General features: G+C 32.1%; 1 protein-coding gene across 1 annotated transcript in view; it reads right to left on the bottom strand.

Moving 5' to 3' along the window:
• Window positions 1-23,234, bottom strand: part of LOC113397382 (nephrin-like) — a 194,919-nt gene that overhangs the window by 71,442 nt on the left and 100,243 nt on the right. Inside the window, exon 3 of the mRNA XM_026635699.2 lies at window positions 1,075-1,237. Within this exon, the coding sequence (XP_026491484.2) occupies window positions 1,075-1,237 (163 nt within the window). The remainder of the gene's footprint in view (window positions 1-1,074; window positions 1,238-23,234) is intronic.

Genomic DNA, 23,234 nt, shown 5'->3' on the forward strand with positions numbered 1-23,234 from the left:
GTGGCATAACGTTATGACTCATTTTTGATAAGCTAGGGACTGTTATTATTAAGACTTTAGAAATGCTAAAAAAAAGGATGATAACATCATCACCCACAGCTATCCTTATCCCATTTCTGTTGGGTATAACTCTCTCTCTCTCTCCGAAAGACATTTTAAAATAATAACCATTTAGTATATGCGAGTTAACCTAAAAAAAGAAAACGGAATAAATATATTGTAACGAAAATGTACATATATGTTGTCATGAAATTTTCCGTTGATACGATCTATATAGTACGACGACCTCCGTGGTCGAGTATTATGTACACCGGTTTTCATGGATACGCCACTCCGAGGTCCCGAGTTCGATTCCCGGCCGAGATGACGTAGAAAAAGTTCATTAGTTTTCTATGTTGTCTTGGGTGTGGGCGTATGTGGTACCGTCGTTACTTCTGATTTTCCATAACACAAGTGCTTTAGCTATTTCCATTGGGATCAGAGTAATGTATGTGATGCTGTCCAATATTTATTTATTTATTTATAGTGTTTTATACTCGTTATTATTCCTAGACAGGTAAAGCTATATTTACTATATACTATAAATACGAAATAAAAGGATATTATTTACAAGAACTAAGATAAAAATTATAAACTATCATATGTTATGGGCACATGAGCTAATTTTAACTACAGGTACAAGGGCCATAGCATTTTTATTCCCAAGGTTGGTGGCGCATTTGAAATGTTAACCATTCCTTACATCATCAATGCGCCACCAACCTTGGGAAATAAGATGATATGTCCCTTGTGCCTGTAGTTATACTGGCTCATTCACCCTTCAAACCGGAACACAACAATACTGAGTACTGCTGTTTGGCGGTAGAATATCTGATGAGTGGGTGGTACCTACCCAGACGGACATGCACAAAGCCCTACCATCAAGACTTACCATCAGGTGGCCAATTTACCCGTCGGCACATAGATATATATTTAACATATATAAAACGTCCATATCTATTGGACTTGTAGTTTTAATATGAAAAAATAACTAATAAACAAAACTCCATACTAAAAAGTAATAATAAGATTTACCTGTAAATGGGTACGTCATTTTTATACCAGACGACCAGCAATAGAGCGTCGGGTGGCTGCGGCGAACGCGTGTCGCAAGGCAAGGTGGCGTCGCCTCCCGACACAGCTGACAAATTGACCGCGTCCAGCGACTCCGCCCCTACACTGGAACCTGGACGCAGACCTGTTGATGAAATATTACGTGGTCATATCTGTTTCATAATTTATTGTTCGCGTGAATAACGGCTACATTCTTATTTTGAAATTGCATTGTGGTAAAAAATATGATACAGGATTTAAAAACACGCAACAATTTAGATTTAAAAAATAAATAGTAGTAGACATTATAAATAGTTACGAAAGAAACAATTCAAATGGGTGATCTATATTTAAACATCTTAAAAATTAATTTAATACGTGTCCAAGATAAAATTCAGCCAAATAATGTTTTTTTTTTGGGTAGATAAGCTGTTTGGAGGATATATCAATCCACGTTTGGCCATATCCTATACTAATGTAGGGTGTCCGTTACATCAAAGGTATCAGAAGGTTAGGTATTTTTTTATTTCTAGTCTATATCTGGGCGGTGATTAAAGAATATCCTAAATCTATCCGAGTTACACCGGACATACAAAATATATGGAAAAACTAAGAAATAAATAAAATTCAATAGGTATATAAGATACGAAACAAATAAAATGAAACTAAAAATCTAGTACGTCATTGTTGGTAGTTCCGGGTAATGCAGGAATACCAAAATCCAGAACATAACAGAAAAAATGAACGCTAAAATCGAAAGATTATTTGCCCCTTTTGAAATTTCGAAAGTATTTTTTTAATTCCACCTTTACCTAAACAAAAGCTTCGTATTTAAATCGAAGCCTCCCTTTCGGAAAATAAATAATAGAAAAACGAATAATATTTTATTAGAGAGCTTTTCATTCCGTTTTTTTTTTATATTTTATTATTTAATCAAACTTAAATATATTATGCATAAATTGGTACACAATTAATCCACCCATTGAAATAAAATATTAAATAAGCATAACTTTATACACATATAGAGATGTAGTGTTCAAAATAAAACACGGAACTCGATGCAAAACGTTTACTGCTAAGGCACAAATCAACTGGCACACATACTTTTTCAATAATACCTACGTATCAACACTATAAAAGATTTATCCGCAATATAAAATATATCGTCTAGTAAAAATATAATAATCTTGTGATTTTCAAATTAATCTTATCAGGACGATATATATAATACGATACTAAGTAAGCCTGCCTTTACTTAGTTTTACTCGCGTAAAAATTTATAAAATTTAACCTATAGCACATAAACCAACAACCCCTAACTTCCCCCTCGGTGGGAGAATACTTAATACTGAATTTCATCTAAATCGGTTTAGCGGTTGAACTTGAAGAGGTAACAGATAGACAAAGGTATAGATAGTCAAAACAATTAAAAAACTACTAGTAATTTTTCTTAACTGAAAATCAAAACTTAAAACGTGGGTAACAAAGTAACAACTTCAGTATATTCATAAAATCTAAGCGATAAAAGAGAAACGTTATATCTTACATGCGATAAAAAATAATTTAATTTGGTTGCACTTAAAAGCATATAAATCACGAACCATACGCCGGCTTACGCGACAAGTTTTCAACGGTTTCACCGTGTAATGTATTTCACGTGACAATTATATACATACAAATGATTGCGATGTTTCTCTTGTAGCGTAATAAAAATTGGTAGGATAATGAAAATTGATTGACGCATTGATCGTGTATATTAACAAATTAATTGGAAACACGCTTGGTATTACAATGACGGATGAAAAGCCTTCGTTAAAAGTATCATTTTTTTGCATTCAATACTATTTGTAGCAGCTTTTAACTTTCCCACTGGACAGAAGAGAGAAGGCTTTATCTCAACATAGGTACATTGACAGGCTATTAATTTGAGTCTGTTTTTGAAATCTCAGTCTTCATTGATCTTCACGACTGTTAGATAAAACGACGTAATCAATAAAAAAACTAATTAATATTTTTTTTTTTTTATGTAATACGTAGGTGGATTAGCGTATGGGCCATCTGATGGTAAGTGGTCACCAATACCCATAGACATTGACGCTGTAAGAAATAATAACCATTCCCCAATTTAATTCCATTCCATTACACCAATGCGCCACCAACCTTGGGTGTTATGATGTTATGTCACTGTCACCTGTAGTTACACTGTCTCACTCACCCTTCAAACCGGATCACAACAATACTAAGTTTTGCTTTTTGGCGGTATATTATGATATAATGTTTATTATAAGAACACAATAAATTTATAAATATTGGGATCATCTTATAAGATTGAATAAAGTTTAAATTGGTCTCGTATTTTAGGACAAGGTAAAGTAGTTACTATAAATTCTAAATGCAAAGACAACACGATTATACACTAGTATTAGGACTGGTCGTAAATTAAAGTAACAGAGCTTATGCGATTCAACAAAATTTAAGGTACCAAAGCACGCTTGGTAGGTTAATAGTACCTTCTTGCTAAATAGCCGAACACAGTAAATGAATTCAGTAATTTCTCATAGATATAAAAGAAGGATTATTAAATATAATCAACACCAAGGTGACCTTAGAAGCGTTTATCTTTAAGTCTTATATAAAAGAATATCGAGAATATCGAATAAATGATAAATAAATAAATATGTTTTTTATTGAAGAGTGACCTTTAGACCTAGCAGTGCCGACAACGATGGCGTTAACATGAATTCGGTGATTTATTTTATTAAATTCTGTTTACATTTTAATCAAGCAGTAAAACAGAGAAAAACAAACATTTAATATACATAGAAGTTGACAAAATTACAGCAGAAGCTATTTGTTTTAGTATTATTTTACGTTGAGTTTATTTTGGGTGCACTAAGCCCCGTTGTTTGGCGCAGAGCGTGAGCAATAACAGTTTGCCAACGGATTGGCTGAATTAGCATTAGTCGGTTATTACTCCAATGGTCCAAGGAACCGCTCCGATTCCCGTGCGAAATTGTTCGCGAAATTTGAATCGTTCGTTTGCAGTGAATACCAAGCGTGATCGTGACAAATGGCTCGATTAACAATCCGAGTCCCCAACGAAGGAGATGGCACGAATAACGAGCCAATATATCAAAGGATTTTTCTGTACGTTGACGAGACTTTGAAGCAATTTCCTGTTTATTAATGAATGTGAGTTCAGGAATCGTATTGCCTTTAATCCGCTTTTGGGAATCCTCTTCCCTTTACGTCTACCCTGACGTCATTATTTCAAATTGATAGATAACTGAGCCTTTTTATAGTAATCTCACTACTTTCATTCGTCTTGCGTAGCAACATACATATACATATATTTTGTCATATATGATAGAATATAATATTTAACTTAAGGATTGGAATTATGATTCGGCGGGGAAATGCTACTAGCATTCTTGCCACAATTCCACGTGGTCAATATTGATACAGCAACTATTTTTTAAATAATATTTGTATATATTTAAGGACCTTAATATTAATAATTTTTACGTATATAAATTTATTATAAAAATAACTTACTTAAGCATTAATGAGTGATTGTTGTATTACTATTAAGATTTAAAAGATAAGACAAATAAACTAATTTACTATATTAAGTCAAATAAAAACAAAGGGGGTGAATTTCATAAAAAAATGTATAAAATTTTTTCATTTTACAAAACTTTAAGCAAAAATATGCAAAATGTACTGTTTTGATTTTTTTCAACGAATAAAAATAAAATATTTCAAATTTTAAAAATAAGTCGACTGGAAATTTTTCAATACTCTCACATTATGTTTCAATATAAAATGAATTTATTACATAGATTTTAACTCACCACAGTACATGAAGCGTAATCCATTGAATTTTCTGTTACATTGCACATCAAATTAGTTACAAAATATTATATACCGCAAAAATTATACCGTAATTAAAAAATAGTTAATATTTTTAAAACATTTAATTATTATATACCTATATTAATTAATATTCAAATAATATTTCAGAAGGTGAAAGGCCAATTAAAAGGTGACGAAGTTAATCTTCGTCGATTGTTAATTCAGATCTTTAGAGATTGTTTTGTAATTTAATTGCCAATTTCTCATGAGTCTTTACTTAAAACAGGCTTTGTTGCCTATAAAATGATGATAGAAGAGAACGTATAAAAGACAGGAACAGTAGACAGGAAACCAAATATTGTATTAATTATTCTAAACATCAATGATAACCAACAAAGGATAACGACAACATTATTGTGATCGAATAACAAAAATGAAAAAGAATTGAATTTTATGTAAAGAAAATATTTGTCTGAAAATGAAAATGAAAATTGAGTTGCAATAATATAATTTGAGACGGCATTATTAGTTATTATCAAACTAGCTATACGCCCCGGCTTCGCACGGATAAAAAAAGGTAAACATATTTAAATCGATATACATCTAACTCTATCGGTTTCCTCAGTTAACATCTGTAAAACCTGGAAGTTTTACATTAAATTTATTTCCGATATTTTCCATAATTATTGACATATTATTTCAGACAATTTAAACAAAATCATAATGACTTATGTACCTTTACCTTACTCAAGAATCCTCCGTCCATTGGTGTAAATTGTGTGAAAATCATTTTGAACTTATCGCGCTACTTTGACGTTCAATAATATGTAGTGATTACATTGGATCCCATAGTAAAGTTTTAACATTTAGATGACACTATTACTACAATTGTTATATACAGTTAAGACGGCGCAGTCAGAACAACTGATTCTAAACCACAAATGGTGGGTTCGACTAAAATTAATTCAGTAGAACATATATTTATAATTCATTTCATGCTCGGCGGTTAAAGAAAATATCATCACGAATTCTGCATTCGTGAATAAATTCTCCGCTCAAAAACATTCAAGTGCAAATTATTATACTTTTTATAACTTTTCCACCAAGTCAGCTTGTTAGAAATATATCGTTTTTCTATGTTATAAACTTATGTGAGAAATGAATTAAAACAGTGAAACGTAGTTGTTCACTCTGAGCGTTTGTGTTACATGTCATCAGTCATGATTTCAATTCGATCGAATAAAAACAAGTCATGCGAATAATATTTATTCATGAACTCAATTCTGTTTATACTTGTAACAGAGATATGTGAAAAAGTAGAACAAAAAAAGAAACAAAATTACAGTAATTCCTTGTCAATTGAAGTGTTTTTATTAATATTAATTCGTATGATAAATCAAAAATAAAATCAAACATGGAAAATATGTAACGTCGTATTAAACCAGAATTAATTAGGCAAGATTTAAATATATATTAATATAAAAAGTATAATATGCCGCTCAATTATATACTGCCATTTGGCATCGTAACCCCAGAAGGAGATGCTATTACCACTCTGAATAGGGAGCTCAGCCCTTGAGCTAGGTAAGCCCCAACTCCCGTGTCACCGGAACTGTGAATCAGTCTCGTAAAAACGTTTTTTGTATGAACAAATACTACTGGATTAATGCTATTACCTAAATTGACTATTCTAAGTTCCTTTGAGTTACATACTAGTTAACGCTTAAACAATGCAATGCATCTTAATTTGGATACAAAAAACAAATACGACCACGCTACGACTATGCTAGTGAAGTCAAAGAAGTCAAAGTGAAACATATTGTACATTCAAATGAAATACAAATATTGATAATTAAAAAAAGCGAAGTTCTGCTGATGTTTATTCAATAAGAAAGTTGTAGACCGCCACAAACAAATAAAAGTAAAAACGGCACAGGCAACTGTGACCCCGTGGATGTTATTAAATAAAGTAATTTAAAAAAAAGAAATATTCTATTCTTAAAATAATTTCGAGCAAATTTTAACAATACATTTTCAACCCCAGGATGAGTATCTAGAATACATTTATTTATGTTGAAGTCAGTCAAGTCTAGTCAGTCAGTTACAGTATAGTCTCCAGAATAGACATATGAAAATACCGCGGCGAATGGTAAAAAGAAAACTAGCACCATTTCTTTATCGAATTGTGGGTCCGATTCTCTGAACGAAGAATGTACCAGAACATCTAGATATTTATTTAAATGATTACATTATTGTAGGTTAGGCTTGGTGATTCTAAACCACTGTAAATAATTGTTGAGACATAAGTCTCGTTTTCTCACTACTAGGAAAGAGCATACATTCCATAGTAAACAGGCAAGCGACGCAAAAGTAACTTTTTGTTAAATAAATTAGATACTAATTGGTATATTTATACAATATCAAATCCAAGAACAGTTTATTAATTATATACATTAAAAGGCTTTACTTATAAGATTATTTTAATAACAAATTTAAATTTATTTACAGACAGTTCAAGTACAGACTGCAGAATAAATTCTAATTTTATTTTACCAACCGCTTCCATAAAACATACATCTAAGAACTGAATTTGGTAGCGTTAGTGTACCGAGGAAGTTTTACGAGGGAGCATTGGAAACAACTGTTCCAGTACGTGACGCGGGACGCGAATAGATAGACAATTGTTTAAAGATGGCGATTGGATGAAATTTTGGACCATTAGTCACGTGATTGATAGTGCAATAAAGATGTATGAAAGTTTTTGAGAAATACGACTTAATTATTGACATAATATTTAATAAAAATATTTAAACAATATTTTTATTTGTTGTAATTCTGATAGATTGGTGAATGGTTGAGGCAGACTTAAATAGACACAAGGAACATACTTGATGAACATGGAGAATGTAACTTTGCAATGCATAGAAACTGGTGTAAGAATATACTTAACATTTGACCTATTTACTCGTCTGTCTTTCTAAAATAAATAAAAGAAAATTGAATATGCTGCAATTTATGTATGCTAGCTAACAGCTTTTAAGTCCTAATCCACAAAATAGTATCGTAAAAAATATACTACGAAACTCATAAACATCCTCTAAACCTACATGACTCAGCTCAGTGTTCGTTTAACATAACTGCTTATACACAGTGTGATACGTTCCTAAGATGTGTTTTTTCTTCCCCCTCATACGTGACGGAGGCTTAAGGAAAATTTGCGAAAAGCACGTAACGCTTCAATTGTTCGGGATCGATGACATAAGGATATTTGAAATGGCTTTATTGCTCGGGTGACGCTTTTCACATTTTCTATAACAATGATATTTCATATGATATATTACTAAATTGGAAAAATCCTGTTATATTTTCATCATAATAAAAATCCTTAGACATATTTTAAATTTCGAATACTAAATGTGATATATTAATAGAATGTTCATAAACAATTATTTTTTTAACGAAATAAATCGATATTCACATCTGAACTGTTGTATGTGGCCATCATATTGTCGAGTTAAAACAATCAGACCCGAGAGAAAAATAACATGGAATAAATAGTAAATTGCAAAAATACAACCTACGTTTTATTACATCGGAGACTATTCGGGTATAAGTTTAAGCTAAACCTAAGCCTATAGATGTCATGAGATTTACGGACGGCAACGTAACTGTGCTGACTTTTATCTTTTTTCGGATTATGTAGCCTTGTTTGTAGTGACCTTCATTTAACCGGACACTAAATGGGATTGAAATTAAACCGACTTTGTAGGCGACATAGTATTAGGTTATTGAAAACGTCTGTGGACACTTAGTACAGATACAGAAATTTAAATTGCGTGTCTATAAATACTTTTACTATATAATTTAATCATGATTTTTTTTTTTCATATTACTACTAATTTTTTTAGTTTTTACATAAATACATTATACATAAAAAAGGGTAAGCAATACGTTGTAAATTAATTATCTGTTTAAATTATTATGACATAATATCAAAAGGTCAAATAGTTTATGAAGTTAGGCCATTTTTAGTATAGTTCAATTTTTTTTTAATAAAATAAAACTACTTTCAGAAATAAAGTGAAAAATATGACGCACAACTATTTAAATATAAATATCCTCAGTTTAAAATGTTTTTTATTAAAATTGATGTTTAAATTGTAGTTATCGTAATCATACATTCAACATTGATACGATCAATCGAGAACTTGCTATGGCAGTAGTTTAAATTCTTGATCAATGTGTTTGAAATGATTAATTTGATAAAATAACACTAAAGTAAAAGGTTTAGGAAAATAAAGAAGATAAATACTATTTAATAAAAAACAAATCAGATTGCATAAAATAGCAAATAACAAAAACTCAAGCAACTAAAATAGCGTTACCCTTTCTCACGTTATACCGAAGAACATCAAAACTTAATACGAAAAACTGAAAAATATACGAAAAAATATTACGATTTCATTCTTTTGAAAACTTTTTTATTTCAAATCTTGATGAATTTCGTGTCAACTATCCGTAGTTTTAATATCTTCTTGGTTTTCTCGGAGACAATGTAAAGCAAATAAAAGAAACCGAAGTTCAATTTCATACAGCAAATCCAAAACTGAAAATAATTATTATTTCTGTACTTACGAGATATTAAAATTTGGATCATTTAATAATCACTAAATTATTCTTATAATATATATTTTACAGTACTAATACATATTATGTTAACAAGGGGCTGTAAACATGTAAGTTTTTTTTTCTTTTATCTCTGAGCACGATATTAATTGTAAACGCAAATTAACTACATGGAAATTAAATGGTAATATTCATGTGTTCTGCTGGCTGTACCACTAGCCTATCTCGGATCTAACCTCGTAATAATGGGGCTCACAATCGTTGAAATCGTAATATGTAATATAGAATATTAATAGTTTATTTGAAATTGGAACCATTCGAGCGGTAATCTTCAGTTGCGATCCACGTATTTTACTCACTAAATTTTCAGTTCTTTTATATTACAGTTACATAAGCAAAGCCTTATAAATGTATAATTCTCATTTAAGCAAAATAAAAATCATGAAAACCGATACATTTTTAAATTTACTATTGTAAAATAAATTTATTTTCAATTACAGCAGCGCGAGTTAATATTAAATTATACAGTAGCCGGACAGAGAATGAAGCTTACGCTCTTATCCCAGGTAAAAGGCAATACTTAACGTACGGTCAAGCACATACGAATAAAGACTACGTATTTTAACAATTTTAAGTCTTGGGTATGTAGTGATAAGGTAACTTTTTCTCGTTACCTGTTTCACATATTACATTTAGTAGTTGTTTTTAGAGCCATTCGCTTAGCTATTTGGACAGGAACTACAAAAAATAAGCATTCATTCTCATCATAGTGGTTTGCGGTTTTGTAATTACCATAAATAAGTTTAAATTAAATTTGAATACCACATGTTATGACTGTCTAATATTTAAAGCGAAAATAGTTAATGAAATTTGTCGCCTCGTGTTTTAATTTATTCTTTTGATTTCGGAAAACTTTATAAAATGCAATATTCAGTTAGTGACGTTGATTTAAAAAAAGAACATTTTCTCATGGAGTATACCAGTGATTCAAGAATCTCGATACGGGTGAAATAAACAAAACTAAACAAATACGGTTTATCACTTACTTTTCATATATATATTTTTATAAATGCTGCGTTTATTAAACAGCTATGTTTTCTATTTAGGTGGTGAAAACTAACAATAATAATCATTTTTTAAACAAATTTCTGAACGCATCCTTGAACGTCCAATGGCAATTATAAGGTATTCTGAGTTCAAAAACCGATTTAGGCCGACAGTTATGGATTTTGTTTATGAGGTTTTATGTTACATAGAATTATGAAAATATCCAATAACTATTCATTAGCCTGATCTGGGCGTTAAAGGGCCTCGAAATCTGCAGCCTTATAATCTAACTACCAGACCATTGAGGCAAAATCATTACATTACAGAATGTTATAATAAGATGCCACGATGAATGTTAATTAATTTTGAACATTGGTAAAGTAAGTAATGGTAGAAAATAATGATAGGCGGACAGTCATATGGGCCACCTGATGATAAGTGGTCAGGATGGCCCATATATATTGGCACCATATGAAACTTGGGAACTAAAATGTTATGTCCCTAGTGCCTGTAGCTACACTGACTCTCAGCCTTCAAACCGAAATACAACAATACCAAGTTTTACTGCTTGGCGGTAGAATATTTTATGATTGATAAGTGGTACTTACCCAGGCGGGCTTGTACAAAGCCCTAATACATAGTAATTAAAACTTATACATACTCATACAAATTAAGTTTGAAATGGGGTTTCAAAGTTTGTTCATTTTCTAAATATAATTAGTATAAGTCTAGTAATTATTAAAATATCTATAAAATAGTATTATATCAAGACTATTGTGAGGAACGTAAGCTAAGACTAAGGTCTGCTAGAGATTATTTTCAGTATGCGGATTTTATAGTTTTATGTCAAACGGCATACATATTACTTTGGGTTAACGCTACAGATATTTAATTTGTTTATTTTTTTTTTACAAAAGAGGTCCGATCTATTAACTATCTTGGCGTTAGAAACTCCCTTCGGGGCGTTTTTGACAAAGTAAAAATACTCACAGTTGCTTCACAATATATTAACAGCTGTGTTATATATATTCACAGTAATAGTGATCACTTTGATAGAATTAGTGATAGTGTAGATAATCATTGTATGTCCACGGGACGTAAGGATAAGCTTATAACGTAAAAGTTTTCAACACCGCAAAGTCAACAAATCCGTCTTGGGGCAAGGTATCCGTTTCTGTAATAAAAATCCGCAGATATTTTTAACTTTGCCGATGCCATAAATTTAAATAATTTGTTAATAAAATACATTAATAATTAAAGCATATTATTCAACACAAGGTGATTATATGGCTGAAAAAAAAAGCGTGGAGCTAATAATTTTCGACTTTCAGGAAGGATATTATTATACATATACTTATAATTGTATTTAACTAACATCATGTAAGTTTCTTGCCAGTTCCTCACGGTAGAATCTTTTGAACAAGTATACGGGTAGCTTTACTACTTACCAACATTAATAAAATAAAAAATAATCTCCTTGTTTAGAGATGAATAAAAAAGATTATTTAAAATAACTAGTTACATAATATTATTATTGAAATAACATTAATTCTATCCGAATATAAACCTGAGTGAACCTCGATCGATTTAATAATCTTTTATACAGAAGATGAACTACTGGCGCAAGGGATATAACATCTTAGTGCCCATGGTTTCGACGACCTCCGTGGTCGAGTAGTGTGTACACCGCTTTTCATGGGTACGCCACTTGGAGGTCCCGGGTTCGATTCCCGACCGAGTCGATATAGACAAAGTTCATTAGTTTTCTATATTGTCTTGGGTCTGGGTGTTTGTGGTAGAGTCGTTACTTCTGATTTTCCATAACACAATGCTTTAGCTACTTACATTGGGATCAGAGTAATGTATGTGATGTTGTCCAATATTTATTTATTTATGGTTGGTGGCGATTGCGATATAAATAATGGATGATATTTATTACAGGGCTAATGCGGTGGTGAACATTGACCAATAGGTGGTTCCTGCCTGCATCATAAAAAACAGTTTATTTTTAAATTGAATTAATTCTATATTTGAATAGTTTTATTTTGGCTTGGCTATATTTGAATGGATTCATAATTATTTGTTTTTAATAAAATTTATTGATACTATAATAGTTTTAATAACATAATATAAAACCGTTATTTACAGTAAAACCAAATAGCATTTTTTGCACATTTTTTGGAGGTTTTTATCAGCGTAACATTTCCGTTCTACCAACATTCATTTATCTTGTCATCTCCTCTTATAAAACAAAGTTTATACGCAAAATGGGCCTGTTTTTTGTTGCTGGCAATGTAAAAGGTTTAGCCAACAATACGAATGAAACTAAGCGGCTTACTGATGTCGTATCGCATACGTAAAAAGGTGTATAACCCTAAATCCCAGAGGCTAGAAATTGTCACTTTTTATCTTGGGACAGTGCTACAATCACCCGGCTCACTGAACGGGTTAATTAATGAAATCTATTAACTGCGCTCTTCTCCTTAGGGACGAGAATCGTTTGTGATTTTTTTGCTCCGTCATCTATCTGAACGTTTTCCAACTGGTCGATGCTATTTCACTGTGATTGTGCGCTTCGAACATTGAACACTTTCCATGTGACGCAGTGTTTCATCGTGTTGGTGAAAAGCGAATGATTATGTCGCAAATCGGACTAAGGTTTAGTTGGAATTGGAGCGCAAACTGATTGAATGTGTTTAATTAATAAAAGCGTAATAGTCACGAAGCTGCATCATAGTCGTTAATAAACTAAACTAACGAGATGAAATAAAAAAATACAATAATTTTTAATAGTTGTCGACAATTATACTCAGATTTTAAATTAGAAAATAATTATATACAATTCTCTCCAAAACGCTAATACAAGTTCAATAGTATTTAAAAATAATAATTATTATTACAGGTACATAAAGTATACAAAAAAAAATGACAGGAAAAAAGGTAAATAAATTTCTCATTTTATCACAAAACTATTAAACAAACGATTCGATATGTAAATTTACATCTAAAATTTTTCATATCAAATGTAACTTTATGTATGAAATACGTAAAACATATCCCACGTATCAACTGTTACGATCTTGACGTTGCATGCTATTTCACATGATATAATATTATATTTATTCAGCTTGTAAAAACGTTTTTAGATAACATTTGATAATAAAACACAAACTAGTGCCAGTCACGTAGGTATGCGCGTTAAATATCACAGAACATTGATGCGGCGTTGATATAAATATTCATGTTAGAAGCAGAATCGGCGGCATGTTAATGCCACAGCTTAAACGCTTACGCGATGGTTTAAGTGATAAGATAAAACACAGAATAAATTTATACGGACTTGTTTAATTTATGTGATTTTGTCATCAAGCTACTATATATTTTTTAAGCAATTTAATACATTAAAAACTATTTACACATACGCCTTTATAAGAATTATTACACATTACTAGTATATGATAATTATATAATTCATTTGTCTATACAGGACGTGTAAATGATATATGTATATATTTTAATATATTCTTTGTATTTTAAGCATGTATTTGTAATAGTAAGTTAATGGCACATTTAAATTTTCTAATACTAATGGCGCCTTCAAATCGATCCTTTAACAAAACGATTCTAAAGTCCTTATAAGAACCTACTTGAATATATATATATATATATATATATATATATATATTTTTATACTATTTCAATAATATTAACACCTGAGATTGCCTAGTGATCACTAAGCGTGCATTAGAAAGATGGGTTTTTATGTCCTTAATTTGTGCTTATACTTCATCTCGTACTCGGTGAAGGACAGTGAAGGACGGAAGTTTTTACAAACTTTTACTTGAATCTACAAAACAAATACATACATTGAGCTTGGTTTGAAGTAAATATACACCAGACGTACAAATAAAACGGTTATGGAAGTACGATTATTATTATCTGAGTTTGGTTCGCGCAAATATTATATTGAGAAAATAAGAAGCAACAAAACCCTCGTTAGTAATTATTTATTCTACCGTCAAACGGAATGTAAATTATTATCAACCGTATTATTTAAGATTCAAGTCCTTTGTGTCTTTTTAAATTGCGTGTGCTATTTCACTTTATTTGCAAATAATTTATGGTGAGTCTGTATATGTGTAATCTCCCTATAAATTTGATTACTTTTATATTGCTTAACGTGAGCTTGAAAACGCGTGAAAAATTATTCATTTCACAAATATTGAATTTACATTGAAATATTTTATTGATTATAGTTTTTTTTAAAACAAATAAACATTACTAGTCGAACCTGCGGCTTTACCCGCGCGAAATTTATAAAATATAAACTTCCAACCCCCGTTTTACCCCCTTAGGGGTGGACTTTCGTAAAATCCGTCATCAGCGGATGTCTACATCCTTCAAGGAATCTACCAAATTTCAAGTTTGTAGGTGTTATAATTTTGAGCTTTTATAAGTATATAGATTTAGTATCCTATTTTACATCTTATGACAATAATGTCATCGAAACCAACTGTGGGGTATATTACACGATTGAGACAAGTTAACAAAACTAATAAATACTTTCGGTTCACGTGACAAAAAATTGTATACAAAAATCTGACAACAAGTTTATTTGGTGGTAGGGCTTTGAGCAAGCCCGCCTGGGTAGGTACCACCCACTCATCAGATATTCTACCGCCAAATAACAGTACTCTGTATTGTTGTGTTCCGGTTAGAAGGGTGAGTGAGCCAGTGTAATCACAGGCACAAGGGTTACGTCCCTTGTGCCTGTGATTACATTGGCTCACATATTAGTTCCCAAAGTTGGTGGCGCATTGTTGATGTAAGGAATGGTTAATATTTCTTACAGCGCCTTTGTCTATGGGCGGTGGTGACCACTTACTAGCAGGTGGCCCATACGCTCGTCCGCCAACCAATGCCATAAAAAAAAAAAAAGTTAAAAGCAGTTAGGTAGTTCGCTATCTGCTTATTTCTTGAAAGTGTTTGAAATAAGGTTGGACTAATTCTCCGCGTAATTCAACGATTGCTACCGGCTTCTTAATATGTAGGTACTATAATCAGTAGTTGCAATAGTATGTTTTGTTTATACCACATGGACTAGAAATTTTAAGATGTAATATTAAGTGTGGACAGATGCAGTTTCCTTGTCTAGGGTCTAGATCCCTACTCGTGCAACAGGATGCTATGCCTGTTCCCTTTATCATTGTAGTTTATTTATTCACCAGCTTCCTATTTATTATATCATTATTAAGAACTTCAATCGACTTCGAAAAATCTTTCGACTAACGTCAATCACATATTAAAATAACTTAGGTATTAAAAAAATCTAGTTCAGCTCTATCAAACAAAATATGATCTTTTGTGTCAACAATATTAACGCTATTCAAATATAACAAACAAATCAGAATATATAACAATTAAGTGATGTATCCTCTTTTACTTTCGTAATTCATCGTGCAAATTTAATTCTGGAAAAAGAAACTTCTAGAGTGCTCGTAAAAGCGTACCTGAATAAAGTATATTTTGATTTGATTTGAGCATCAATTGGCAAAAAACTATTTTGGCCAATTTATTGAAAAGGGTATGACAACATAACATCACGCTACGCCCCAGGAGAGTAGAGTAGTAATCTAAATACAATAATTGTTACCGTTATATTATGACCTATTTTACGTGTTTATTATTATAGTGTTAAGGTCATGGCTGTTCCTTAAATTAATTTCTATAATTCTATATTCATCTGTTTGATTATTTAGAGTCTGTGATACGGTGTCTCCTAGTTTATCATCGTATACAGGGCATCTTTGACATAATTATTGTAAACCAATAAAAACATTTTTAACTATTTATTGCCCGCGGCTTCGCTCGCGTTTTAGGGGTTGGTTGTCATGTATTAGGCAACAAAAGTCAAAGTCGGTTCATTTGTATGGCAGAGAAAGCGCGATAGATTTATATATAGTAATATATTTATATATTAAAATGTCTAACAACAATAATAGTAATAATCATTACTCGTCAAGCACCTTTGAGATGGGAAGTAAGCACGTGGAGTTGAAACTAGATATTATTATTGAAGTTTTAATTGTAAAAGTAAAGTAAACAATTATAGTAACAGCCTGTTCATGTCCTACTGATGGTCTAAGTCCTCGTCTTACGTTAACGAGATGATTTGGAGCCAATTTCACCACACTGCTCCGATGCGGTTTGGTGGATACACATGTGGGCGAATTGAAATTAGACACAGAAGTTTCCTCAAAATATTTGCTTTCATTGCTGAGCTCGAGATGTATAAACACAAATTAAGCATATGATAATTCAATGGTGTTTGCCTGGTCTCCAAAGTCATCGGTTAACATGCATACGCTCTAACCACTGGGCCATCTCGGCTCACCCCTCACTATCATATAAATTAATGATTATACTTATATTTTTAAGTACAAGGAATATTAATCTATACTAATATTGTAAAAGCGAAAGTATGCTCGACCGATGTAGATGAAATTTGCTATTGAGATAGTTTGATTCCCGGGAATGGACTAAGGCTACTTTTTTAATTCACCCGTCGATTGTGATAGGTAAACTATATTTCCCGCGGTCAAAGTTGCAGGCAGCTTGTATTACTATATTTGAAAAGGTCTCACTGGTTCAAATTTCTGATCCGATAAATAAATAGTGATTGAGTTTTTCCGTCAATATATTCTTCGAAACAGTCTCATAGTTGGTAGTTGTTGTTTACCCAAACCTTGGTAAGTAAAGCTGTTGGCCCTGCGTCTTATCTTCCTTCAGCCTTGTCGATTTGTCATCCCGTCAAATTTTGAGAGTGAGAGAGTATATAGAGTTCACCAATGTTTACAAATACGCTGTGCACTAAAAAATATGACGTCATTAGCCTTTGAATAAAGACTAACCGAAATGGGTTAAATAACACCTTTGAAGCGAAGAACAAAAACAGAAGATGCATCTAAAAATGATGCTCTATGGTAATTGTAAATGTGTTTACAATATTCTTAATAAGTATTTTAACAGAGACTCGTTTCTCAATTATATAAATATTCATAGTTCGTTAGGTATGTCGTTAGGTATGTTATTAGCTGAGATGGCCCAGTGGTTAAAACGCGTGCATCTTGACCGATGATTTTGGGTTCAAACCCAGGCAGGCTCCATTGAATTTTCATGTGCTTAATTTGTGTTTATAATTCATCTGGTGCTCGGCGGTGAAGTAAAACATCGTGAGGAAACCTGCATGTGTCTTATTTTATCGAAATTGTGCCACATGTGTATTCCACCAACCCGCATCAGAGCAGCGTGGTGGAATATGCTCCAAACCTTCTCCTCAAAGGGAGAGGAGGCTAAGGCCTCCACTGCTGGGCTAAGGCCCAGCAGTGGAAAATTTACAGGCTGCTGATGTAGGTATTTGAATATAAAGTCGTTTCCGTTATTTGTTATTAGCAAGAAGTCTCTATAATATGTATATATACCTAGAAAACAATTTAACGCAACGTAAACACGAACAGTTTGTAATAATAAACCAAATACCAAATGTTGGTTACTTCATGCATTTAAACCGGCTCGATTCAATAAAAATCGCGTTTTATTCGATCATTGATGTTGCAGAGTAAATATTGACTCGATACGTGCAACAGATTGCTGTCACGTGACTAACTTGTTAGTTTTTTTTTATAGTTATATATTTTATTACAAATGCATTATAACGTTATTGTCTCGATGGTCTGGGTATTAACTTATAGGACTCTGGATTTTGTAATAAAATTGAATTAACTCTCAAGAAATCTTTCGTTGCTGGACAAACTTTCTAAGTTCGAAGTGTAATCGTCGCATTGGATTATGACAATGGCGAAATAGACATTACGCCTTTGTTTAAGCGTACACTTGGGTATTATAACATCTTATGGGTAGTTAGATTCCATTTGAACAAGACTGTCGTCTTTTTTTTTATGGCATTGGTTGGCGGACGAGCATATGGGCCACCTGATGGTAAGTGGTCACCACTGCCCATAGACAAAGGCGCTGTAAGGAATATTAACTATTCCTTACATCACCTATGCGCCACTAACCTTGGGAACTAAGATGTCTGGAGAAAACTTAATTATAGGAACATTAAAATAACAATGGACTCGAAATATTTAATAATAATAATAGTGAGTCGCCTTAGGCATTTAGACGGCTCGCTTATTATTATATATTTTTTTAAATAAAATGAAGTAATTTTACATACATTTAAATACTATCCTGATTCAAAAACCTCATCTGTGATTATTATGTCGGTATCATCAGAGCTTTGAAAAAGCCAGTCTGGGTCTGTACATCCCACTTATCAGATATTCTACCGCCAAACAGCGATACTTTGAATTGTTGTGTTCAGATTGAGCCAGTATAACTACAGGTACAAGGGTCACATCTTTTAGATTGGGGGGCATTGTCGATATAAGCAAATGCTTAGTGGCAGTGGTGGCACTTACCGTTAGGTAGTCCGTTTGCCCGTCCGCCTACCTATATCAATAAATATTATTATGACGTTAAAGGTAATATAATATATACATTAACATTTACATTAAAAGCCTTTAAATTTCTCACTGCTGGGCTAAGGCCTCCTCTCCCTTTGAGGAGAAGGTATGGAGAGAATTTCACCACGCTGCTTCAATGCGGATTGGTGGAATATAGATGTGGCAAAATTTCGTTGAAAATTAGACACATGCAGGTTTCTCACGATGTTTTCCTTTACCGCCGAGCACGAGATGAATTATAAACACAAATTAAGCACATGAAAATTAAGTGGTGCTGGCCTGGGCTTGAATCCGAAATCATCGCTTAAGATGCACGCATTCTAACTACTGAGCCATCTCGGCTCACATAATATTTACGTTATACATTATTCAATTATTTTTGGCGTCATTGAAATAACTGCTATACTCTTAAAACAGATAAAAGTTTGTCAGTTGTTTGAGAAATAAGCGACTTGTGGAAGATGGATCTTTTTATTATATTGAGCATAACTTTTTACTTTAAAGCTGTATAAAACTTGAAAAAAAAACTTTAAAAAATCGTCTTTTAAAAATTTATTCGTAAATAAGAATCTAAGGGTTTGACAGATACTATCTATTTTTATATCGTATTCTGGTTTGAACAGTGATTGAAACATTGTATTTATGGCTACGAAAATACGGTAACATATTTTAAGTCTAGAATAAATATATTGAAGAAGTAGGAGATGGTCGCATCCTTAGGATTCACCACAATATGTTTACGTAGCACACACTACATTAACTTCTGTTTAAAGCTTAACGATCATTCTCCCGATGAAAAGAAAAAAAAATATTGTTTTGTGAAATTGTAATGTCTACACAAACAATATGATTTAAGTGGGTATGCGCAGTATTGCATTGTATTTAAGAACAGAATCAGTCGGTATATCTTTCTGTATCCGCTACCTCCACAGTAGTTGATTTTGTACCAATTGGTGATCGGGAAGATGATTAGGTTTCATTGGCTTTTATAGTAATTTAGTGATTTTCAACATCAAATCAAATCTCAGGAAAATTCCCCTCTCTTCGTATTGCATTCCATATCCACGATTCTGGAATAATTATAAGTGCATCAAAGCTTCCGCCTAAAAACTCTGTCATGCCATAGATTTACTTGAATAAAAAGAAGATTCTTAAAATACTTCGCACTTTGCATAAGTAGATTAAGTGTGAATCCATATAAACTTGTATCACGATCTGATCGTCAATACGGTTTTCATAAAAAACGGTCTACAAGTGACCTCCCTAGTTTCACTCATATATAATCGCTTCAAAAACGTGCAAAGGACATAACCATTCCTCTGAGCTTGTGTCAGCAAGCTTTCTTTATGTGGATTGAGGCTATCGTCAAACTTTTGTGACTAAATATGGGATAGGATGGTGGTGATTTTACACTGATACCAAGTTGAATGCCAATCGATTTTCGAGGCTATCCTTTAGAAAGTGTGCACATTTAAGCTAATATTTTTTTCGCTTTTATACTCATAAGTCAACCAAGCGAATGTCCTCTAGCGACTGTATTTTTTTATTGTATTTTTTGAGTGAGTTGGCCTTATAATCTTTGAGGCAAGAGGCTTATTCTGATCTGGTTTGTTCCATTTTAAATTGTATCTGTACATACTATTAGAAGTACTTGGGCCAAGCGTCAAATACATATAAATACAGTCATAAAAATACAGTTTAAATGGTTCAAGACCTTACCTTTACGTAAGCAATATTTACTTGTATTCCGGAATGTAATATATATTTTATTAGGTTAATAAAAATTAGACATTACTCTGTATAATAGTTAGTATTTGCACCCATATAGAGTTTTAGTTTATAATTAAACACATACCAATTTTGTTATTTTTGCGAATTGTTTATTTGAAACAGTTGCAAATAAAATAAATTACCTTCACTAAATGACATGTTTATCTTTTATCTTGCTCACGAAACGTAATGTAAATTTAAAAGCAGTAACACATCACGTACAACAAAAAATCAACATGATACTAATTACCATAGCGTATTTACATAAAGCGTATGAAGGCATAAAGTTTACACAGTTTTCCGTGACAATGCACCGTGTCGTTGCGTGACTCGCTTACAAAGGATAGACTTGACTATACGCTTATATAAACAGTAATTCTTTGTTCCTCCCCTCGCAACGACACGATTCCCATATCAGAGTTGGGTGGGCTTAAAAACTAAATGCAAGCAAGCAATAGCTAAAATGTTATGTCAATCACCTTTTCTCAATATTATTTAATAATAATAAACATGCTATGTAAATGTAGAATGCATTATTATTCAAAGCGATTGAGTCAAGTGTGTTACTTGAATTAATGTATGATATATTATGGTCATCTTGAATTATGGGTATAGTAATGTAATACTATGTTTATAAAGTCATGTAATAAAAAAAAGTTTCTGCGACTGTATTTACTGCTGCTTTGCTTACTTTGCTTACCAGTCATGTACCTTTTGAATCAATAAGCATCCAATCCAAACCATCAATCAAGTTATACAGACAGCAAAATTAAAGTATTTCAAAATCATAGTTTCTTAACTTTCAGCCCTTATTTTATTATACAGTTTCATTTCGAATTTGATCTCTCATTCCTCCAAGGGTAATTAAGTAAGGCAAGAGAATTAAGTCATTCCTTACAATACAATATTGTTGCTTAAATGGGAATGTAGATTATCTTATTTTCGAAACTTGTAGTAACGCTACCTCACTCATCCTCTTCAACAAAAGCACTTAAAGCTATCTTATTGCTAAAAACTAATGAGTGGATGCTAAATGTTGGATCCAAAACTTCCACTACGTAGAACTTTAGCTTTACAGATTATTATTAAAGTTAGCAAATACTTGGCACTAACCATAGAGGATTACAATAAATTCAAGCAATAAATCTAATTTTTATTTGTTATTCATTGTAAAACGCCAGGCTCAAATCGTCCTTTTGGTAAGTGGCCTACCTACCAACTCAAAGACATTAATATGTTCATTAGATATTCATGAGCTGCCTGTTATTATATTTAATACTAATAGTTTTAAAAAACAGAGGCATCGCGATGTTCGAGAAATGTAGAGTGGTGAGTTTAATCCATCTTACTTAAGGTAAGATTTGTTGACGGAATTCGCTCCCGTATTACAAAAACGTAGACATACGAGTATATTTGTTATTAAAATAATTATTAAACAATCTTAGTGTTGACTATATTCATTATTGATAAAAGGATACAAGATCAATATTTGGGACACAAGAAATATTATCAGATGTCAAATAAATATATAATAAGTAAATGTTTATAAGATGTAAGTAATTTTTTTTACGCGATTTATTTTTAGAAGCATTTTTAAAAGCAATGCCTGTACATTTCCCACAGTATGTGATAAAAGATATCTCAAGAAAAATCGTTACAAATGTCCTTGGCTTTAGTTGCTATTTTACGTCCGTAGTATTTTACTTGCCAGCATTTCTCTGTTGCAATTTTCTGCGGGCGCAATTATAGTGCCATATGAAACTTGAGTAATACTATCATATATGTTCCGAGGATATCTAGTCAAGTGTGTTTTATTTCATTTTTTTTTTAAATAATTATAATGGTTTATACTTAGCTAGAACTAAAAGAGTGATTCCATTTCATTTCATTAAAATCCATTTTGTAATCTTTCTACTGAAGGTTAGTTTTGGTTCGAATTCTTGTCATGTTTTTGGTGTCAACTTTCTAACAACAATAATTTTATTTGATTTAAGTCAAATAATGAGAACCTATGAATACATTTTTTTTTCTCCCTGAAAAAACGCTATCAAGTGTTTCCTCTACCTGCAATCGGATATGTGGGACTCGCCGGTGCCTCGAACGCGTAAAGCGCCCAGCCCTTACAAATACCTGAAAACAGTGGTTAAACTCAGTCTCCTACCTCCGTAGGAGACTGGGTGGACTCACGCTAACGATATCAATACACCTACGATGATTAAATTATTTATAATTTTGATATGCGTGTTTGAACTTTTTTTTGCAAACTTTAAGTGTTTTATTCGTCCACACACGAAGTGACAAATATTTGTAGGAATC

Source organism: Vanessa tameamea, chromosome 3 (genome assembly GCF_037043105.1).
Source record: "Vanessa tameamea isolate UH-Manoa-2023 chromosome 3, ilVanTame1 primary haplotype, whole genome shotgun sequence".
NCBI classification, from domain to species: Eukaryota; Metazoa; Arthropoda; class Insecta; order Lepidoptera; family Nymphalidae; genus Vanessa; species Vanessa tameamea.